The 20,019-nt window shown below is 37.0% G+C and overlaps 1 protein-coding gene across 1 annotated transcript in view; it reads right to left on the minus strand.

Annotated features, from left to right (window-relative positions):
* LOC119798557 (importin-11-like) overlaps window positions 1-20,019 on the minus strand; it is a 99,478-nt gene that overhangs the window by 17,530 nt on the left and 61,929 nt on the right. The window contains exons 13-14 of the mRNA XM_038308075.1: window positions 17,728-17,823; window positions 14,075-14,159 (exon numbers count right to left, since the gene is read on the minus strand). Coding sequence (XP_038164003.1) covers window positions 14,075-14,159; window positions 17,728-17,823 — 181 coding nt within the window. The remainder of the gene's footprint in view (window positions 1-14,074; window positions 14,160-17,727; window positions 17,824-20,019) is intronic.

A 20,019-nucleotide genomic window follows, 5' to 3' on the forward strand; every position in this document is an offset into this window, starting at 1 on the left:
CCCCCTTTTCCTGAAAAAAGACCTATTGGTCACTCTTGTTAGGAAGTCTCAATTTAAATTAACATGGACAAAAGCATAAAGAGCAGATAGCAGAGCAAAATCAGAAATGCTTGTCAGTTCTTATAAACCATCAGGCTCGTGGTTTCCCTGTAATGAGTCACATGCCTAATGAATAAGCTCCTCACTGTTAATTTAGAACTACGCCGATCAATTTAACGACTAATTGTCCAAGCAGGGACCAATTATTGACATTATATTTAGTTAAATCGCACTTGACTCCATATAGACCTAGTGGAAAAGCACACAATGAAGGATACTTCTCTTCCCGAACAGGTTTCGTTCTGAATTAACCTTGTAAAAAACAAAATTTGAACAAAAACTTGAGCTTTTCCGCTCCCAACCTGATTACAAGGAGTCTTTTTCAATCATAACCGTTAAAAAATGTGACAGCTCCCCTCCAGAAGTGCCCGGAGGAGCTGTCAAACAAAGTAATATCCTCACTCATAAAATCAATATCAAAGCACAAGTTAGAGGCATTTGATTTATATGTATAAAAGTTAACATTTTCATTCCATTTAAATTTTTTTCTCTAGGTCGGATATATGAAGAGCAGTCCTACAGAAACTTCTTAAATACATCAAGATTTCTTGCAATTTGTTAGTTGTTAGATTATCATTATGTTCTTAAGGTAAAACCAATAACATCACATGCTTTACAAATGCAAGACAGATAAATTATGAGTCATGACCTTCTTTAACAATGTTGCCCATGAATTATTTTGCATGTATTAAAACTGGGAACAGGACATAATGCCTGTTAAAAAACATTGTTTCCTGCCCCACCTTGTCATGACATTAAATTCAATGACAGGCAAAATGAATGATTCCACCTAGTGCCACTCGTTTTGCCAGTAACATATTTCTCGTGGCATTTCCACTGATACTATAGTTGACACTTTACATTTTTTTTCTAGCAAGTAGCTAGAAGACTGCACAATTTGATTAACTGACGTCATGTGGAGAGGGATATTGTCATGTCTTGACTTGTAGTTTTAAAATCAATGTTGAATGCATATTTTTTGAAAAATAAAACCCAAACAATTAGATAATGTAGCGACAATGTTTTAAAAATACTGAGCAACTCCATTATACAGGTATAAGTAATATTTGCAGCCTTGAGAGGATCATGAAGCAAAACACTTCACAAGGTTTGAATCTGCAGTTAGAATCAAAACCTCAATAACATGGGGTGGCAACCACAAGGTGCTTTTCAATCAAAGTGTAGAGACAGGAAATGGGGTGGAGGGTGAAGAGATTCAGCAAATGTCCACGGGTCAGGACTAAGACCCACTGAGGCCAAGTAGGGGACTGAACCCCAAATTGCTCAGCTACGCAACAGTGCAAACTCTGAAATAACTACCCACTCATTTTAATCAATAAGAGCATTTATACCAAGTGCATAGCCCTTCACCCTAATTTGGCCCATGTCCATTTTTGTCAGACCTTGGAGCCAGTCGAAAGGCAAGCACACATCTGCAACTTCAAATATGTCATAGGATAGAAATCAAATTTTATTGTGTCGTTGGAAAATTTAGATTTCTCTGTTATTATATATTAATTTATCCTATTTACTCACTATAAAAGTTTTCACTCAGTCTGTTTCCCTTTCAAGGCCACACAATTCTCTGCAGGATGGTGTTTGTAGACCAGGCATAGCTTCTTCCCATAACAAACCAGATTCTTCTGAAGGTTTATTCATAACATGCTACTGTTTAACCAAAATGTCTGTAATTTGTTTTGACTCTGACTACTTTCCATTGTTGTAAGTAAGGGGGGAATGAATACTGCCGATGCATAACAGGGCAGAATGTTATGCCGTAAGGACTGTATGATGAACTGTTCTCTCTTTGCAAAGATATGAATAAATGTCTCGACTGAGTGAAAACCATCGATCTCTGTTTATTTAACTAGGGTGAATAGTTGAATACTTTTTTCCCACGACAATTGTCATTAAACTGTCACAAGAACAAAGCACCAAAATTAACTCTCTGCATTTAACCCATCCCCTTTGGGAGCAGTGGGTAGCCATTGCGTGGCGCCCGGGGAGCAGTGTGGGGTTAAGTGTTTTGCTTGTTTTGTGTGTGACGTTCAGGTCGGATTCATCATTAATACCCGACAAAGGTCACTATTATGCATCTTGCTACGCAAAAACGGCAAGAAAAACAACAATCATGGCAGATGATGATGCGGAGAGCAGTATTTGTTTAACCATATTGAAAAGATTGAGTTTTTATGGTTGGGAAAGATCGTTAGATGCTCTACGGCACTACCATCCATGTTTACTAACGGAAAAAAAGAGCACGCTGGCATGTGACGTCATTGCGTCCTCTACTGCGCATACGGGACACTTTCATTGCATGACTGCAGTTCACACAGAAAATCACATACAAGTCGCATATATTTGGAAATATGAACGGAAGAGCAAAAAAATCGGATTTCGCAAAAAAATCGGAATTGACCATCAAGGCCTGCAGTGTGAACGTAGCCTTTTAGTATGCACCATATGCTATTGCTTAAAATCTAGAGAATAAAAAGTTGTATTTGGGAAAGAAACACCCTTTTTTCTGTCTTAACTTTTATTCCAACACCCTAAAGTGAACAGAAGTTCAAGTCATAAATTTGAAAATTTTACGTTCATATTAATATCATATAACAACATTTATTTAACATTAACTGCGAGATAAAAAAAAAAAAACATGATTAAAAAGACTAAATGTGTTGGCAAACATAATGAAACTCACTAGTTGTGCCAGTTAACAGAAGTCACATGTAATGTCACTTTTAGACTGCAGCAAATTGTTACAGTGATGCTTAGTTTAAAATCACAGCAGCAATCATAAATGACACTTGAAGTGTAAGATTGACTACACATTATTTTGGTCAAATAATACAACAGCTTTCTAAAAAGTCCTGGAGCATTCTCCATTATTCCATCGGCCAAGTGACAATAATGATGAGAAGCTATGATGAAGAAATGGTAGCTTATTTTTGTAGCTCTGCCTTGTGCCAAACAAATGAGATTCTCTTTATCCTAATCTACAAAACAGAAGTGTCAAGGGGGGTCTGTTATTCAAGCAAAGTATGGTGAGACTGATGGTGTGCTGAAGAACAATCAAGTAAGAATGGAAAGTCTTCATTATCAATGCTTTGTGTGGCTAAGAGTGAAACGATAACACGCTGAAACTCATTTCCTACAAATATACCACTGCAGGATCGTTGAAGGCTTTGTGATTGCTCATTAAAACAAGATAAAATGAGATGGTCGAATAAAAGGAACAACTTAATGTTTAATCAGCTTCCAAAAATATTTCTGGAGTGACTGAGAGGAGTGAGCCTAACCTGTGCTATAAACTGATAATGACCCTCTAGAGAGATAATTGGATTGGCTGCTGGTTTGTTCCATTTGCAAATATATGAAATCCTTTTTGTCTTCAATAGAGAATAATGATGAATAAAAGTTACTTGAGGAAACGCTTGTTCAATTTCAAAGGATGGAATTCTTAATAAGGAGCTTGGATTTAGATAATATTACAGTTATTTCATTTTAAACAAGCCCATTAAATTAGATCTTCGAGGCGCAATTAACACTCAGGACTGGTATTAAAAGCAAACCTAATGTTGGATTGACTAGTAAAGGGGCATTTTAAACAAAAACTTTCCCATGTGTATATTGACTAATAAATTGAACATGTCATTTTCATATTCTGCTGGCATTTTTAGTCATCCTAACTGAAAAATAGAACTGAATACAGCTTGCAGACAATAGAAAGTTTATATTAACAAATGGTTATCTGATAAAAATAGTCAATTACCAAAGACCTGGGAATTTACTGCATTAGTTTGAAATCGGTTCTGAAGTACTTAAGCCCCAATCAAATAATGACCCGTGTATGGAGGCCTTAGGCCTCGATGCGGCCAACCCAGGTTCGAATCCTACCTGTCATCCTTTGCCGCACGTCTCTCCCCCCTTTCATACCCCTTTCCTGTAAGCCTACTGTTAAAAAAAACGAGCCACTGGTGCCTTAAAAACTCAAAAAAAAGAAGAAAAAAAAAGAAAAATGCCCTTGCTAAAGTATACAGTCAATTATGTGAGACTCTATAGCAACAAAAAAATGTGTTCAGAAACTACCCAAACCATATGCACAATCAATATGGCAGGAACAAATGAAGTGCTAAAAAACTCTCGAGATGTTCAAAACTGAATGTGTCAGCACAAAATACTTAAAGCTGTTTTTCAAGTTTTTTAATGAGTAAAAAAAAAAAAAAAAATAGACAACAGCATATAGCCTTCCCAAAGCCTGCATCGGCGTCTGTCCTTCAGGTTTTAGAGATTTCCCTGCTTCAGCACAGCTGATTTCCATTGATAGCTGATTAACAGGCTTTTGCTGAGCTTCAGTTATTAGAACCTGGTGTGATAAAACAGGGAAATATCTAAAACCTGCAGGACAGCCACCCTCAAGGACCAGCTTTTGGAATGCCTGTATAAATATTTTAGATTGATAATAAATTACAAAGTAGTGATTAAATAACACTAAAGTACAACTTCATTTTGTTTTTTGTAAAAAACTGATATTGTTCATGAATTTGAGCCTTAATGGTTAGAACCCACACACAATGAAACTGACCCACATTTAGCTTCATATAATGACACTGTAACACACCTCAAGCAAAATAGGAACAATCCCAATCAGATATAACATTTAAATTGTTCTCTCCATTCTTATGTACAAACACGCATTAATCTGAGTGCTAGAGAACATAAAGTGAATGTAACATATCAGGGCATTTCAATCTTCCCTGAGAGTAAAATAGCAAAACAAAACGTGTGAAGTTTCTTTAATTTGGACAAGGTGTAGATATAAGCTATGCCTAATTTGGGAACAAAGGTCACTTTGGCACTGCTGGAGAACACAGCCAATAAAAGAGGTGGGAGGAATGTGTTAAATATCTTACTGCATTGCTGGCACATCATGATGGATGCTTTTCAGTCAGCTTAAATTGCCTTGGGAGTATTATTCTGCAGCTGGAACTGGAGAGAGCCAATAAATGAGCTGATGACATCATCAACTTAAATTAACTTAAATTATAGATGATAATGTTGAGCCTGTTTACCAGTGCTTAGTCCTGTTTTTCTCCTCAACATATACACTATATTGCCAAAAGTATTTGCTCACCTGCCTTGACTCACATATGAGCTTAAGTGACATCCCGTTCCTAATCCATAGGGTTCAATATGACGTCGGTCCACCCTTTGCAGCTAGAACAGCTTCAACTCTTCTGGGAAGGCTGTCCACAAGGTTTAGGAGTGTGTTTATGGGAATTTTTGACCATTCTTCCAGAAGCGCATTTGTGAGGTCGCACACTGATGTTGGACGAGAAGGCCTGGCTCTCAGTCTCCGCTCTAATTCATCCCAAAGGTGTTCTATCGGGTTGAGGTCAGGACTCTGTGCAGGCCAGTCAAGTTCATCCACACCAGACTCTGTCATCCATGTCTTTATGGACCTTGCTTTGTGCACTGGTGCACAGTCATGTTGGAAGAGGAAGGGGCCAGCTCCAAACTGTTCCCACAAAGTTGGGAGCATGGAATTGTCCAAAATGTCTTGGGATGCTGAAGCATTCAGAGTTCCTTTCACTGGAACTAAGGGGCCAAGCCCAGCTCCTGAAAAACAACCTCACACCATAATCCCCCCTCCACCAAACTTTACACTTGGCACAATGCAGTCAGACAAGTACCGTTCTCCTGGCAACCGCCAAACCCAGACCCGTCCATCAGATTGCCAGATGGAGAAGCGCGATTCGTCACTCCAGAGAACGCGTCTCCACTGCTCTAGAGTCCAGTGGCGGCGTGCTTTACACCACCGCATCCGACGCTTTGCATTGCACTTGGTGATGTATGGCTTGGATGCAGCTGCTCGACCATGGAAACCCATTCCATGAAGCTCTCTGCGAACTGTTCTTGAGCTAATCTGAAGGCCACATGAAGTTTGGAGGTCTGTAGTGATTGACTCTGCAGAAAGTTGGCGACCTCTTCGCACTATGCGCGTCAGCATCCGCTGACCCCGCTCCGTCAGTTTACGTGGCCTACCTCTTCGTGGCTGAGTTGCTGTCGTTCCCAAACACTTCCATTTTCTTATAATACAGCTGACAGTTGACTGTGGAATATTTAGGAGCGAGGAAATTTCACGACTGGATTTGTTGCACAGGTGGCATCCTATCACAGTTCCACGCTGGAATTCACTGAGCTCCTGAGAGCGACCCATTCTTTCACAAATGTTTGTAAAAACAGTCTGCATGCCTAGGTGCTTGAATTTATACACCTGTGGCCATGGAAGTGATTGGAACACCTGATTCCAATAATTTGGATGGGTGAGCAAATACTTTTGGCAATATAGTGTACTTCCCTCCCCAGTTACCTTTTGATCATCCAACATTTGTCAACTTGAATAAAATTTATGTCTCCAGTCTCTTTAACACTAGAACTCCAAAGGGAGTCATTTTGACAGTTCTGAGATTTTGAAGTGAGAGAACTTTATTTACATTTATGTTATGTTGGTCATGGTAATTGACTTTTCCTGTAACTATATTTCCTTCATTTTCACGTTGCTTTTTAAATAAAATAAAGATCAAAAAATAAAAAAGGTTAATTTTACCTCAGTCTCTCACAGCTGTCATTTTCACGGCTCTATTTGTTGCATAGTAAATTTCCCCCGTGGTTCATTGACATTCGTTACCTTTGCCTATGAACCAAAATTCTACCTAGAAAACTCTGGAACTCTTTGGCTTATATGGAAAAATGTGTTTCAGAAGAAATCTAACAGTGAAACAGGCTTCAGAAATGTGGACAGAGATGGAGAGAACGACAAAGTTTCACATGGATGTGTTGGATCAGATGATTAGAAAGTATTCTTTAAAAGCTCCAGCGAGAAGGTGGCATCTGGCTGTCGTTTACAATCTCCTTGACATAGCAGCTATAAACGCGTTGGTTATGTTCAGGAGCTGTTTAAATGTCCCTGTCTCATGCAGAGATTTTATCCTTGAATTGGTAAATAGTTTGCGTGCCAAACACATGCACTTCAGAAAGCCGCAAGTTACTGATCCCTCTGCCACACAAGAGGCAGCTTTGGCAAGGCAAAGTTACCAGTGCACAAAAAAGTAGCTCATACGATGTTTATCATAAATGTGAAGTGGTGGTATGCAGGAAACGTGTGGTAGGGAATCAATCTCTGTAAATATAATTGTTATTTCAAACTTTGAACCTGAAAGCGTGTACACTCCAGAGCAGAAGGTGGCGGTACTGCGACCAAAGCCAACCACCAGTAGTACACAAGAAGAAGAAGCGAAGCAGCGTAGCCGGGTGTAGCAGAAAAAAAATCAGTTGTTGTGGAGAACTGTGTGGGTATGGTGAGTGGGAAAGAACAGGAGTTGGAAGACGCGCCAGCAGCACTTTATAGGTCTGCTGTATGGGACCGCTTTGCATTTAGAGTGACCTACGATGACGGCGGAAAGGAAGTTGTGGATAAAAACAGTGTGCAAGCATTGTGCAACACATTTTGTTTATGCTAACAGCAACACGACCAACATATCAGGCTAACAATCAACATATACCGAACCGACGAAACTGTGACCACAAAACCGTGGATTTGGGAACCGCTCCACCCCTTATATATATATATATATATATATATATATATATATATATATATATATATATATATATATATATATATATATATATATATATATATATATATATATGACCTGTTTTAAGGTCTACATATTCACAATGGGTTTATATGAAACACTAGAACCATTTCAGTCAGAAGTCTTTCATTCCACTGAGAAAATTCCCACCCATCGAATTGACTACCACTGGGAGTTCTAGTAGGATCACGATCCTGGGAGTCTTAGTATTAATGCTTACATGTCATGAGATATTATATTCCAATTATTTTCCCCCGAACCAGCTAACGATTTATATTTATTTTCTGCTGAGCTAACATTTGCCACCTTCAACCACCAATTTTTTTATTATTATTATAATTTATTAATTTTTTTTAAGATCACTTATGCCGGGGTAATGAGTCCCAATGAGTTTATGTCCTAGCTCTGATGCTAAGAACCATATCTCTCAATCACTTCATCTCCAATTATTTCCCTTACTGAACTGCATTGTTATGGTTACATGGAAAAGTGACGGCAACCATCTTGGCATTTCTACAATTTAGCATATTTATGTCGGGGACAGGGCAGTCAAAGCAGCAGAAGTAGCCGTGCCCAATTTCACATAAATAGACTGTATAAAGGAAAAAGAGTTTGTGTGTATCATGTAGGCATAGTTTTGTACTATTTTTTGTGTGCACAAGTTTCACATTTTCTCTGTACTGCCGACTATTAAAATGACAAAATCTTTTGTGCATGAGGCCTCTAGTCACAATATTTCTGCCATTCCACGAGAGAAAGCTGCTGTATTTGTGTTCCACGCTGCACAGGTTCAAGGCACAATTGTACAAGCACACTTTTGCCTCAACTGAATGATGAGCTTTAGCAACCAACCCCCTCAGCACATGTAGGCCAATTTATCTCGGCACTAATACGTGTTATAGGGCACCTTTATCCTGTTTCTGTACTGGAGTGTAATCAGTCAGCAGCAACTACTTTAACAAATTCAGCTAAATGACCTATGTGCATCACTGTGAAGGGAAAAACCAACCAAGCTCAAGTGAGTATGAGGCATCGCAGCACAACAAACCCAGAGCCCATGTCATTAGTACCCAGTAGACAATGCCTTTGATGTTGCCTATTCCTCTTCTTGTTTGATGGTACTGGCCTTGTAGATGAAGTACCAGAATCAAATGATGCATTATGTACAGAGGCCCTCACACACCATCAGTTAGCAGAGTCTAGTTGTCTGAAATACTCAGATCAAAGCGAGGGACCCTTACAAATCCAATACAGCACTGAGTGGAACAGTCAACAGCTTCCATGACACAAAAACAAACTCCCCTTGAAGCAGAGAAAAACATAGCAAGTCCAATTTAGACAGAAATCAGGAGACAGCAGCAGCCACAAGGCAGCCTCTCCACCTACAGGACTAGAAATTTGAAGAGGTGCACCCACCATGACTTTAGTCTGTGTATGGAATGCCAAGTAGCATATCTTCATACTTAAGTTTAATAGACTGCTGAGATACTCGAGATATGTACTCTATACATCATTCATAGTCATGTTATGAATATCATTACTTGTATGTGCCTATGTATATATATATTTATATACATATCTTGGATTGGATTATTAATCCAAACATTAACACACATTTAAAATGATCAGTTTTTTCCCTTCATCAGTATAACTTCTAATGCAGTGTGAAAAAAATAAATAAATTGTCAGTCTGATAAAAGCCTCCAAAACACAAATTGAGCTGAATATGTTGAACAAATGTCAATGTAACTTACTGTATTTGTAGCATTTATGTAATGTTAAAGGTTTTAGATCAAGAAAAAGAACGCACCCTGCAATAAATAAAAACAGTCTGATTCTTCTATTAAAACTTAGCAAAAGATCAAAACTTTATTTAAAACCCTCAAGGATACAAAGAGCTGAATAATTAGAGGAGAAGATGAAGGCAATGTTTTAATAGTCTGCTTGATAGGTCAGGTCATCACGCAGTAACTGGCAGGAGGTATGGAAATGAGAGAGGGTGGGTAGAGACAGCAGAAGAAGAATTGATAGTGCAGCATATCTCCTTCTCTTTCCTTCCCCCTGGAGCTGCAATGGGACACAGGCCAAAGATTCCTGCAAAACTACGTTGATTTTTACCCATTTTTCTCTCTAATCCACTTTAGCTGGAGCACCAGTGAGTGAACGTGTGAGGGGAAGCAATGAGCAGAGTAGCAGTACCTCGATGCTGCTCTGGTGTTTAAGACATTTATACAGGATGAGTAAATTAATCTCTTTCTTTGATGGGTTTCACCTTAAGCTGGTTTGAACACTGGTTAAAAAATATACTTTTCTTTTAGAATAAAATCATTTCCTTATTATGAGCAGTGCAAGTGTAATCATTGCTAACGATTATGTTTTTGGAGTATGATTTATTATTACACTAACTTAAATGCTTTGTCTTTAGCTAGAGGAAGATTTTCATTAACCCTAACCAAACTGCCAATATGTATAAAAAAATGTAATAGGTGATCTAGGTCAGAAAAGAAGCAACTATTTTTTATTTATTTTTTTTTTATGGAGGTCAACGTTGCAATTCAAACTGATATTAGTTGATCCTTTAAACTTTCACATACATTTGACAGATGTGAACACAGTTTAATTCCTGATAGCTCTAATGACTAAATCAATGACCTTTGTTCCCTAATTTTTATCTTTACAATGTTGGGATCACTCTCAAATCAGCAATGATCACTAAGATTGGCAACAGGGGAGGATATTTAGAATAGTAAAAGCCCATCTAAGTACCAGAAATTAACCTTGTACTATAATCTATTAATTGTAAACGCCAAGGCAGTCAATTGTGGTTCTACACACTGACTTGCCTCAGAGGTTGTTTTTTTTTTTTTTTTTTTTTTGTTAATCTGAGTAAAAAAGAAAAAAAAAACACTCTTATAACTTAACTTTAATTTAAGACCAACAAGACTGATATAAATCAGTCTGATAATATTTTTATAATGTTCAGGTACCTCACCTAGTCGTATTAACAAGTTAGATTTAATTTTGTTAACTTTAAATTGGTTCTGACATTTGATTCAAGTACTTTAAAGCCCTGGATAACATACTTGCATGGCTAAAGTACTGAATGGATAAAGTTATTATAAGCTGATGAGTTTTAGCAAATAATAGAATAGCTCTTAAGTAAAACGTTAACATTTATTTCTAAGCTAGTAAGCCATTGTTAGGAGAACTTTGCTTTTAAAGTTATGTATAAAGGGGTACAAGTCTTGGAAAAAAAATCTCCACTGTAGCTTCCCTTGTCATGGATTCCTCTCAAAGAGAATCCCACAATTCATTAGTTAGAAATAGAATATCATAGAAGAGACAATTGTCAATTATATATATTTAAGACCAAAAATTCAAAATTTGGTTGCATATCAGAGGTATTAAAGAAGAACACACTACACAAAATAAACTGTATCATTAAATACCCTATTTCTCTGAATATGTCTTCTATCATAAACATTTGCTAAAAAATTACAACCCTTTTATTGAACAAATAAATTTTAATCAACTCTTTATTTGCATCTGTGTAGAATAATAATAATATATATATATATATATATATATATATATATATATATATATATATATATATATGTGTGTGTGTGTGTGTGTGTGTGTGTGTGTGTGTGTGTGTGTGTGTGTGTGTGTGTGTGTGTGGGTGTGTGTGTACTTTTTTCACTACATGTACATCACATGTCTGCTATTACAGAAGGTAAGGTAAGGTGCACATAAATCAAATAAAAAAATAATACTAATCTGGTAATAAAAACATTGCAATGAGTCCAGTTTCCTGCAGCAGCCTTGTTATAATAGTTGTGATTCTCATACAGAGATAACAAAATTATCTGCAGAAACCTGCTTTATGAATACTTTCTGCTGTAATCCTATTTTTTCCCACTTATTTACATTACTTCTCTGATATTTCAAAAGAAGGACTCATGAATAGAGTAGAAAATAATGCTGATTGGGTAATAAAATCATTGCAATGACACACCCTCTCCTCACTGTAACTACCGTATGTGTAACTGATTTAGGTTCCTTTTTTTAAGCATTACATTATCAACACTTTACTAATACACAGTGTATTAGCGGAACAATATATACTTTTTTCTGGCTATTTTTGTTGTATAGTTGGCCGAAAGTGTCTTGTAAAGATAAAAAAAAAATACAAAACATTTAATTTTCTGTTAGGTTAATTGATATTATGCTATGTATGTATGTGGTAAATTTTAATAAAACACATTGAAATCTTTAAAAAAAAAACACTTATTTGAATGCAGAAGTAGCAATACCATGGATATCAGCACTTTTACTAGACCAGATTCCTTTTTATTAGGAGAATAAAATCTATGTGGAACGTTTTGGACACTTTTAGCACATCTGTGCCAAATCACAGGTCCGTCTGCCACACTGTCCACTAAAACCTTAGGGGAACAAAATGCTTCAACCCATTTAGTAAAAATTTGCTCCGGTTATTGTCAAGATATGGTTCCATACATTCTGAGGCTTATGCAGAGATTTCAAAGGGGTTTTCATGGTTTTTTGAAGTGTTTATTTTTGAAACGAATATGGCAAGGCTTGAAAATTATGATTTTTGCCATTGCTCACCTATTAATCAGAAATAATGATGCTTTCAATAGTGTTTCTGTAAAATACTATTTAATGACTTCATATCATGAATTTTTTTTACATCTCAACCTTATACCTCTGGAGCTATGCTCGATTTAATCAGATAAGTAATTTCAGGCAGAAATTGCTCCTAAAACCATCTGGGCTTAAGGGGTTAAGAAAGGTGAAACTCTCTGCCTTTCTTCAGAGGTCGAACAGTAGGAGAAGAGCTTTATTTCAAACCAGTTCTGTGTACAGGCATGATCCCAACTAAATTGATTCGGTATTGTTTCAGAACCTTTATCTTCTCAAGGGTACATGTCCTGAGAGTGGCTGCATTGCACACAGCATGTGAAAAGGACCAGGGTTTCTTCTCTTACTGGATACCTGAACAGCACTAAATCCTTACACATGATGTTGTGTTATGCAACAAAGGATTTCATGTCAGTGATTGCAAATACAACAATAACAACAAAGTAATGGATTTCAGTTTGCTGCAATAAGAAATCCTCTGCCCCTTGTAACGGTGCTTTCAGGTCAGCCTGCACGAGTCTAAAAGGACGTGCTCAGCCTCTGATGCTCACAGGAGTGGCCAAGTGAGAAGCTCGGAAAAAGCCAAACTAAAATCAATTTTAACCAAAAAGTCCTATTTAGTTTCTACTCTAACTGAAAACTGTATCATGCAGGCACAGGCACAGCTTTTATATGCATTCATCCACATCTTCAAGCAAAGAATCGCACAAGTATTAAGACGCAGCGGTGCAACTTAAAGTCCACTTTTTTTCATTCCTTGGAGCAAAAAGTCACGTCTGGGCTGAGGTGATAAGTGTGCTCTTTGATATCCAGCAAAATACACATAAGCAAACACAAAGAGACAGAGTCTCATAGAAAGTACTCCCCATTCAGACACCCAAAAATAAAATCAGTAAAAGTAATTTTGCTGAAGCTTTTATGTGGAGAACACCTCTCAGACACAGCCGCCCCCATAATATAATCAAACTTTCCAATATTAAATGAAGGGTGAATATTTCTGAGCTCTGAGAGGGGGCAGATATAGCAAACAGATGCATGCTCATTCAGGGAGGCAACGCTTCCCCTATTTAATAGATGAAATCTCCCAATAACTGGTTCCCCATCAAGATTAAAGCCTTTTTGCTTGAGTACAGAAAAACACATTTAGTGTCTGAATATATAATTATAGGCCGAATGATTCCAACCAAAGTTTTTATTTTATTTTCCTCTGCCATAAAAAAAGGATGTACATGCTTTACTCAGAGGATTCATTGTTTCCATGACCTCCATCACCACTGGATTTTAGGGACTGAGTCAGTGTCTTACTTTTGTTAAATGATGCGTTTCTTCAATTTAAAAAGTGCATATTTTTAAACCACTGTACCATCTGTTGAAAAATTTTTGAATACCGGTACAAGTATTTAATGCCTGCTTAATTCCATATATATATATAAGGCCTTTGCAATGTAATCATGGTGCTTCAGCTTTTTATTTTATTTTTAGTCACATTATAGTGATAAATTTCAACATATCGAATGGACGATTTGTTAGAGCAGTAACAAATAGTGAAGTGGAAGGGACATGGTGATGTTTAGAATAATATATAGTTAAAAAATGACTTGCATACTGTGTCAATGTGTGTTTGTGCAGGTTTCATATGTTTAACTCACAAGTTTCTTCCTCTTATCTTGCTCAGTTGGTGGCTCCTCTTCATCACTTAGCTTGGGCTCTTCAAAATGGATCATCAACATGCAGCTGCCGACACAATAATATTCAACTCAATATTAATAACCACCCATAGACCTGCACAGTGGGAAGGAGTCTCAGAGCAAGCAGCGTGTGCAAACACAGGCACGCAGAAAAAGGCTAAACCCTCTGGCATTTGTTTTACACAGCCACAAACTCTATTCAGATTGGTTCATCTGCATGCAGAGAGGAACTGCAAGTAAAAACCTTTGTGCTTAGTACAAAGTCTGTGTACGGTCTTTTATTTCCTTTGTGTGCATTTCTTAATTCAGCGCTGTGAACATAGATAAGACTGGTGGCATGGATAGGGTGGTTTGTGATTTTGAAACGTGCCAAGTAATAAACTGTGATCAGAAAGTTAATAAATTCTGTTAAATGACATTCAAAGGAGGGGACATAAAAAATCTTTCAACATATAATAGAGTGCTAACAGAACATTTCACACATTTATATAATGAAACAGGCCGAATAACAATTCTAGGATGATTACTCCCTTAAAGCAGCAACCATTGGTACTGAGACATTGGTTGTTGTATTGAAATTGAAGTTGTATCAATAACAATCTCTTATTGGAAGCTTTCTACAAAACCAACTCAAATTTATGACCCTTTACAAGCCTCCAAAACCCACTGCCAAATTTCAAAAAAGCTCCAGGCTGCTTATAACAGTGCAAAGTCACATACTATAAAATTCAGGTTAAGAAATACACATAATACCTTAATAAAATATGTACGTTTCCTCATTTAACAAATGAGAAAATAAGCTAAACAACTGAAAGCAGATCAATAAGGAACCAAAACAAGACCTCAGTATTTAAATTCATCGAATACATCTAAAGATATGTTTTTCTAGCTACTTAAAAGGAGTAGTAACCCTTTAAAAATAAAGAAAAATACTTATTTATATGTAGCTTTGAAAATGGTTCAATAAATAATCCCTTAATGTCTGCATCTAATGTAAGGTGTTCAAACAGCTCAGTCAAATGGAAAATCATGTCAGGGCTCAACCTAATTGTTACAAAATTAGAAAAACCCCGCAACTCCTAATTGAGGTTAGAGAATGTAAAATTGCCTTTGTCTACCGAAGAGAGCTTCATGTAAAGTGCATCTATTTATCCTTACTTCAAAAACAGTCAAGCAGAGGATTTTAATGTGTTAATAGCGAAAAAAATATATATTTTTTTTTGACTTCTCTGACCCTTAATCTCATTAGGGCTCTGCTACAGCAAAGAAACATGGTAAAGGACAGTATTTTGAACCCAAATTAATTCTGCATAGGGTGCTTATGAAATGCAAGGTTATCTTACAGGTCACAACAACAAACTTACACAATTAATAATCGGATAGCAGCATGTAGTGGTGACAATATTGTTAGTATGCATGAAATATTTGGGGATTAAAGCATACAGAAGGGTTGTGGCTTTTTCACTATTTGTGGTTTGGACAGCTCTCCTTTCTGTGTTTTAAAGGATAAATTCTACGGTTAACAGTATCTTTAGGTTGCCTTTTTTCACCATTACTGAAGACTTTCTTTACATTTATAACCTGGTCAGTCACTTATTCCACAATTCATAGAGAGTTGATCGGAAACTCATACAAGAATACAAAATAATTCAGTATCTTTTTTAAGTAATAACCTAATCTGCACTAGGGCTGCAACTAACGATTATTTTAAAAATCGATGAATCGGCCGATTATTTTTTCGATTAATCGATGAATCGGACAAAAAAATGTTTCTATATTTACCTCTTTATTCCAAAATAAACATTTTAGACAGAACAAACAAGCACACAAGTACAGGTTGCTCATTAACTGTACTGGTGCAATATGAAAAATAAATGTTTGTGTTAAAACTACGCAAACTTACATGAGAAATGTAGCTGTACATCCACAAAATATAGGCTACTTTGTTTCATAAAGCGCAAAAAAAGACTTTTTTTTTAAAGCCCCTAAGGGGTTCAACAAATTAGTTTTTTTTATACTAGAAGAGTTCTGCCTTTTAAGACAGGAAAGTATAGCAGTTAACGTTGCTACTTGAGAAAATACTGAACCATAGAGATAAAAATAGCCCTGTGATTCAAATTATAAATTGTATTTGGAATAAAAATGAGAGAACTAGGGGTGTTAAAAAACATATCCTCCAAAGACAGATATTTACATGGGAATGTGGCATATAATTAATTGACATATTACTGATCTTGCTTGATTTTATTCTGCTTTACTTCCATAAATTGCAGCATCTTCTTTTCTTTATCTTTGCCAGAAGATTTAAACTTTAAAAGCCTTGCCCTCATAATTTGCAAGTTAATTTATTTATAAAGAAAATATAAACGCTGCTTAAGCTAATTCAAATGAAATTAAAAGTAAAATAAGTAGCCAACCTTATCACTGTCTGTAACCTACTAACAAGGTAAGCAAAGCATCAGATGAGCTACCTGAGAAACTAACGTTATGTTTCCCCACTTTAAAACGAAACAAACATGGTGGTTCCGTGCCATGTTAATTTGTTTTGACAAAAGTTGCATGTTACGACTTTTTTCGCTTTACAAAGCGCAGGCTATTTTAATTATTGTGATCAATTTGCGCCGTCAATCCCGGCGCATGCGCGCTTCATTTGCAGTCTGGACGCTGAGGGTAAACATCCTGGCTCTGACTGCAGCGCTGAGAGGGACTCCTGCGGGAGCGGGGGGAGGCGCCCCACGGCAGAGTAGGAACGGTACATGCTTTCACGTAAGAGTCTCCAAAAGCCGCCAGTGACACCGTAAAAAGTCGCCAGTTTTGTCGCTAGTCGCTTTTTTTGAAAAATAGTCGCTGGAGGAGTCTGAAAGTCGCTGAGTTGGCAACACTGCACCTCCGGCGCTGGCTCGCTCTGCCGTATTTTTTTTTTCTTCCCCCGTTTCAGTCAAGTTAATCGCGCGACACAACTAATCGATGATAAAATTCGTTGCCAACGCTTTTAAAAATCGATTTTTATCGATTCGTTGTTGCAGCCCTAATCTGCACTACATAATTTTCTGTCTATTTTGATTTACCGTATTTTCGAAAATACGGTATAACTATTTTATTTTGATATAAAATAATTGATTTGCTGCATTTTCGATGCAGCTTTTAAGAAGGTGCAGCTTGTCTGTGGATTTTTCCTAACTGCCAGACTCTAACTGCCAGAGGGGAAATTCAACATTGTAAATGAAAGAGTAAGGGGAGAATATGCTAGCAGCAGGCAAAACGGAGAACAAATATTCCGAATTCACACATTTTGACATTTATTTGCAGCATTAAAGCTGCTGAACCAATGAAGAGACTGTGCTCAACTCTTGCAGAGCTTAAATAAAGAGCTGACAAAGCCCCATCTTCCAGTAGAAGCTCTTACTGATGCGAGACAAGGAGCTAACGGGAGCTAGCATTCATCCTCCTCCCTACATATCAGTGGCTAATAGCCTGATGCGGCTTATGTATGTATGTTTCCATTTTTCTTTGTTGTTTTTTTTTCAAAAAATTGTGAGCACCGCTTATAGTGAAGTGTGCTTTATAATCTGGTAAATAAATATATATAAGTAAAGGAAACAATTTTTACTTACTCTTTAAATGTCGCTGTTTCTGGATCCTCCGTCATCACATCATGCAATGCTTCCACAGAAATGTTAATGATGCCGCAAAATTTGTCCTGGATCACACTGAAAACACACAGTATACACAGTTTCATTAGTGGTTACATCATTAATGTAACAGCTGTCTGGCAAGTAGGTGTGCTGGTTCAACAAAGCACATAGTCAATTTAGAAAAACATCTGAACACAGTGAAACCCTCTCTCTGGGCACAATACAAGCAAAAGAAATAAAAAGCCCAGGAAATAAAATATGCATTACTTCCTCAGAAATTCCCATCACAGCAATTTCGTTGATATTTACGAAATGTATTCATTCCAGAGAGGGCATATCAAGGCAGGGGATAATTGAAAGTCTAAATCAAAATGTGAAAAACAGCTTATGCATTTGTTCTCTGACATTCATAAACAAGAAAAACATATTAAAAGCATAAAATTTCAAACTGTAAAAGTAGTCCAAGTCCAAATATAACATGGTGTTGCCATTTGGCAATATTTTTTACTACAGTGATATTTTTCTGCAATGCAGAAGCCCACGCTCTAAAATGTGTTGGCTAGAAACATCCACAACCCAAGCCTGGAGTCAAGCAACAATCATTGATAAATTATTTGAGTCATTCTTAAAAGGCAAAGAAAAAGCAGTGGGCTTCCTGTGTCAAAAAAAATAAAAGGATTGATGGAAAACAATATGAAAACAGAATAAGTGTGGGTATGGGTATTCAAACATCAAGGGCTGTCAGTTCATATATCAGGAAAGGTGAAACCCATGCAAGGCCAAATAAAGTTCGATGTTTGGCGAGCATGGAGACTCAGCATGAAAGACTATCTTACTGAGAGTAAACACCGATCTGCCCCAGATTATCTACGGGTGGGAATGTTTTCCTTGAAATATAATAAAGAACAGACAAGAAGCTAAATCTAAGTAAAAGTGTATTTTCTTTTTGGGTCCTTGTGAAATGGCTCCAATATAAAGTCTCCCAAAAAATTGTCAAAATTAGACAAAAGTTGATTCAGAATATTTTCAAAGTAGTAGTGTTTTTTTTTCTTTTTTCTAACTAAACCTCAAATCAAGTTTTGCAGTTGAACTACAGATTGGGCATTCATTAATGTTTTCATTATGCTGCTGTGCAAATCTTAAAAGTATAGAGGGCTATCTTTTATTTCCGGGTGGATTATTTAAATAATTGGTCTTCCTAACTGTCAATCATTCTGGTGATATGTTTATGTAAGGCTGTCCTACATGCTTGTCCCGCTAGCTATACATTTGTGCATGTGCCCTTTTGGCCTATATCTGTGGTGAGCTAGTTTCAGACAGTCATTGAAGCTCACCTTTCTCACCGTTGTTCTTTGAAAATGGCCGAGGGTCGTAAGAGAAAAAGTGTCTAAGAAGTGTACAAGAAGGAAAAAAAGGCCTCAAAAGAGGCAGATATATCCTGGAACGCTTTGCGCAGAGAGCTCTCCTCACAAAGCATTATGGGATTTGGGCCCGCTGTCAGGTGACTAATAAAGACAGTGCAGGAGTTACGTGACCAATGGAGGAAAAAGCAGTGATCATTGGTCCAAACAGTCAGTTAACCAAGTTCACTACTAAGTCCACTACATAGTCCCCGCTCTATATAGTGATTGAGGGCTTTAGGGGTTAGGGTGGACGTTCAGGCACTTTAAGCTTGTATGAGCTATAACAACAGCAACTTTTAAACACAGCGTGCACGAGGAGAAATTAGCTTGTGTATGTACGCGCATTTTTTTTTTTTAAGTGGAGAGGGCAGTTCTTTTAAAATAATTCACTAAAATCCTCGACAATACCCTTAACATTTTCTTCTAACCTTTTTTAATTCTACAATACTCAGCTCAAACCCATCAGAATGCTGTGCTCTACTTGAAACATGACTTTTTCATTTTTTATGGACTGAATTGTATATATCTAAGTATGTAGCTTAGTACATGTCTGCATCACAGCCTCAGTTTTGCCATGAAACTTGGAAATGGGAAGTCAGAGTACCATGATCTCAGAATTGATCGCGTTCCAGTTTCCTGCCAGTGGAGGCTCGTATTAACTATTGTGTGTATATTATAACTACAGTAACTTTTACAAACATAAAAATGGTTAAAAAAGCCACACTTTTCTTCGTGGTATTCTGATTTTCCGAGTACAAAATAAACACATCATGAACCCATTTCACCAGCAGACACCATTGTGGAGAATCGGGGGTTGGAATTTGAATTTGGTTTATGTACTTGGATCATTTAATTAATAATATCAAAT

Source organism: Cyprinodon tularosa, unplaced genomic scaffold (genome assembly GCF_016077235.1).
Source record: "Cyprinodon tularosa strain WSP-4 unplaced genomic scaffold, ASM1607723v1 ctg63, whole genome shotgun sequence".
NCBI lineage: Eukaryota > Metazoa > Chordata > Actinopteri > Cyprinodontiformes > Cyprinodontidae > Cyprinodon > Cyprinodon tularosa.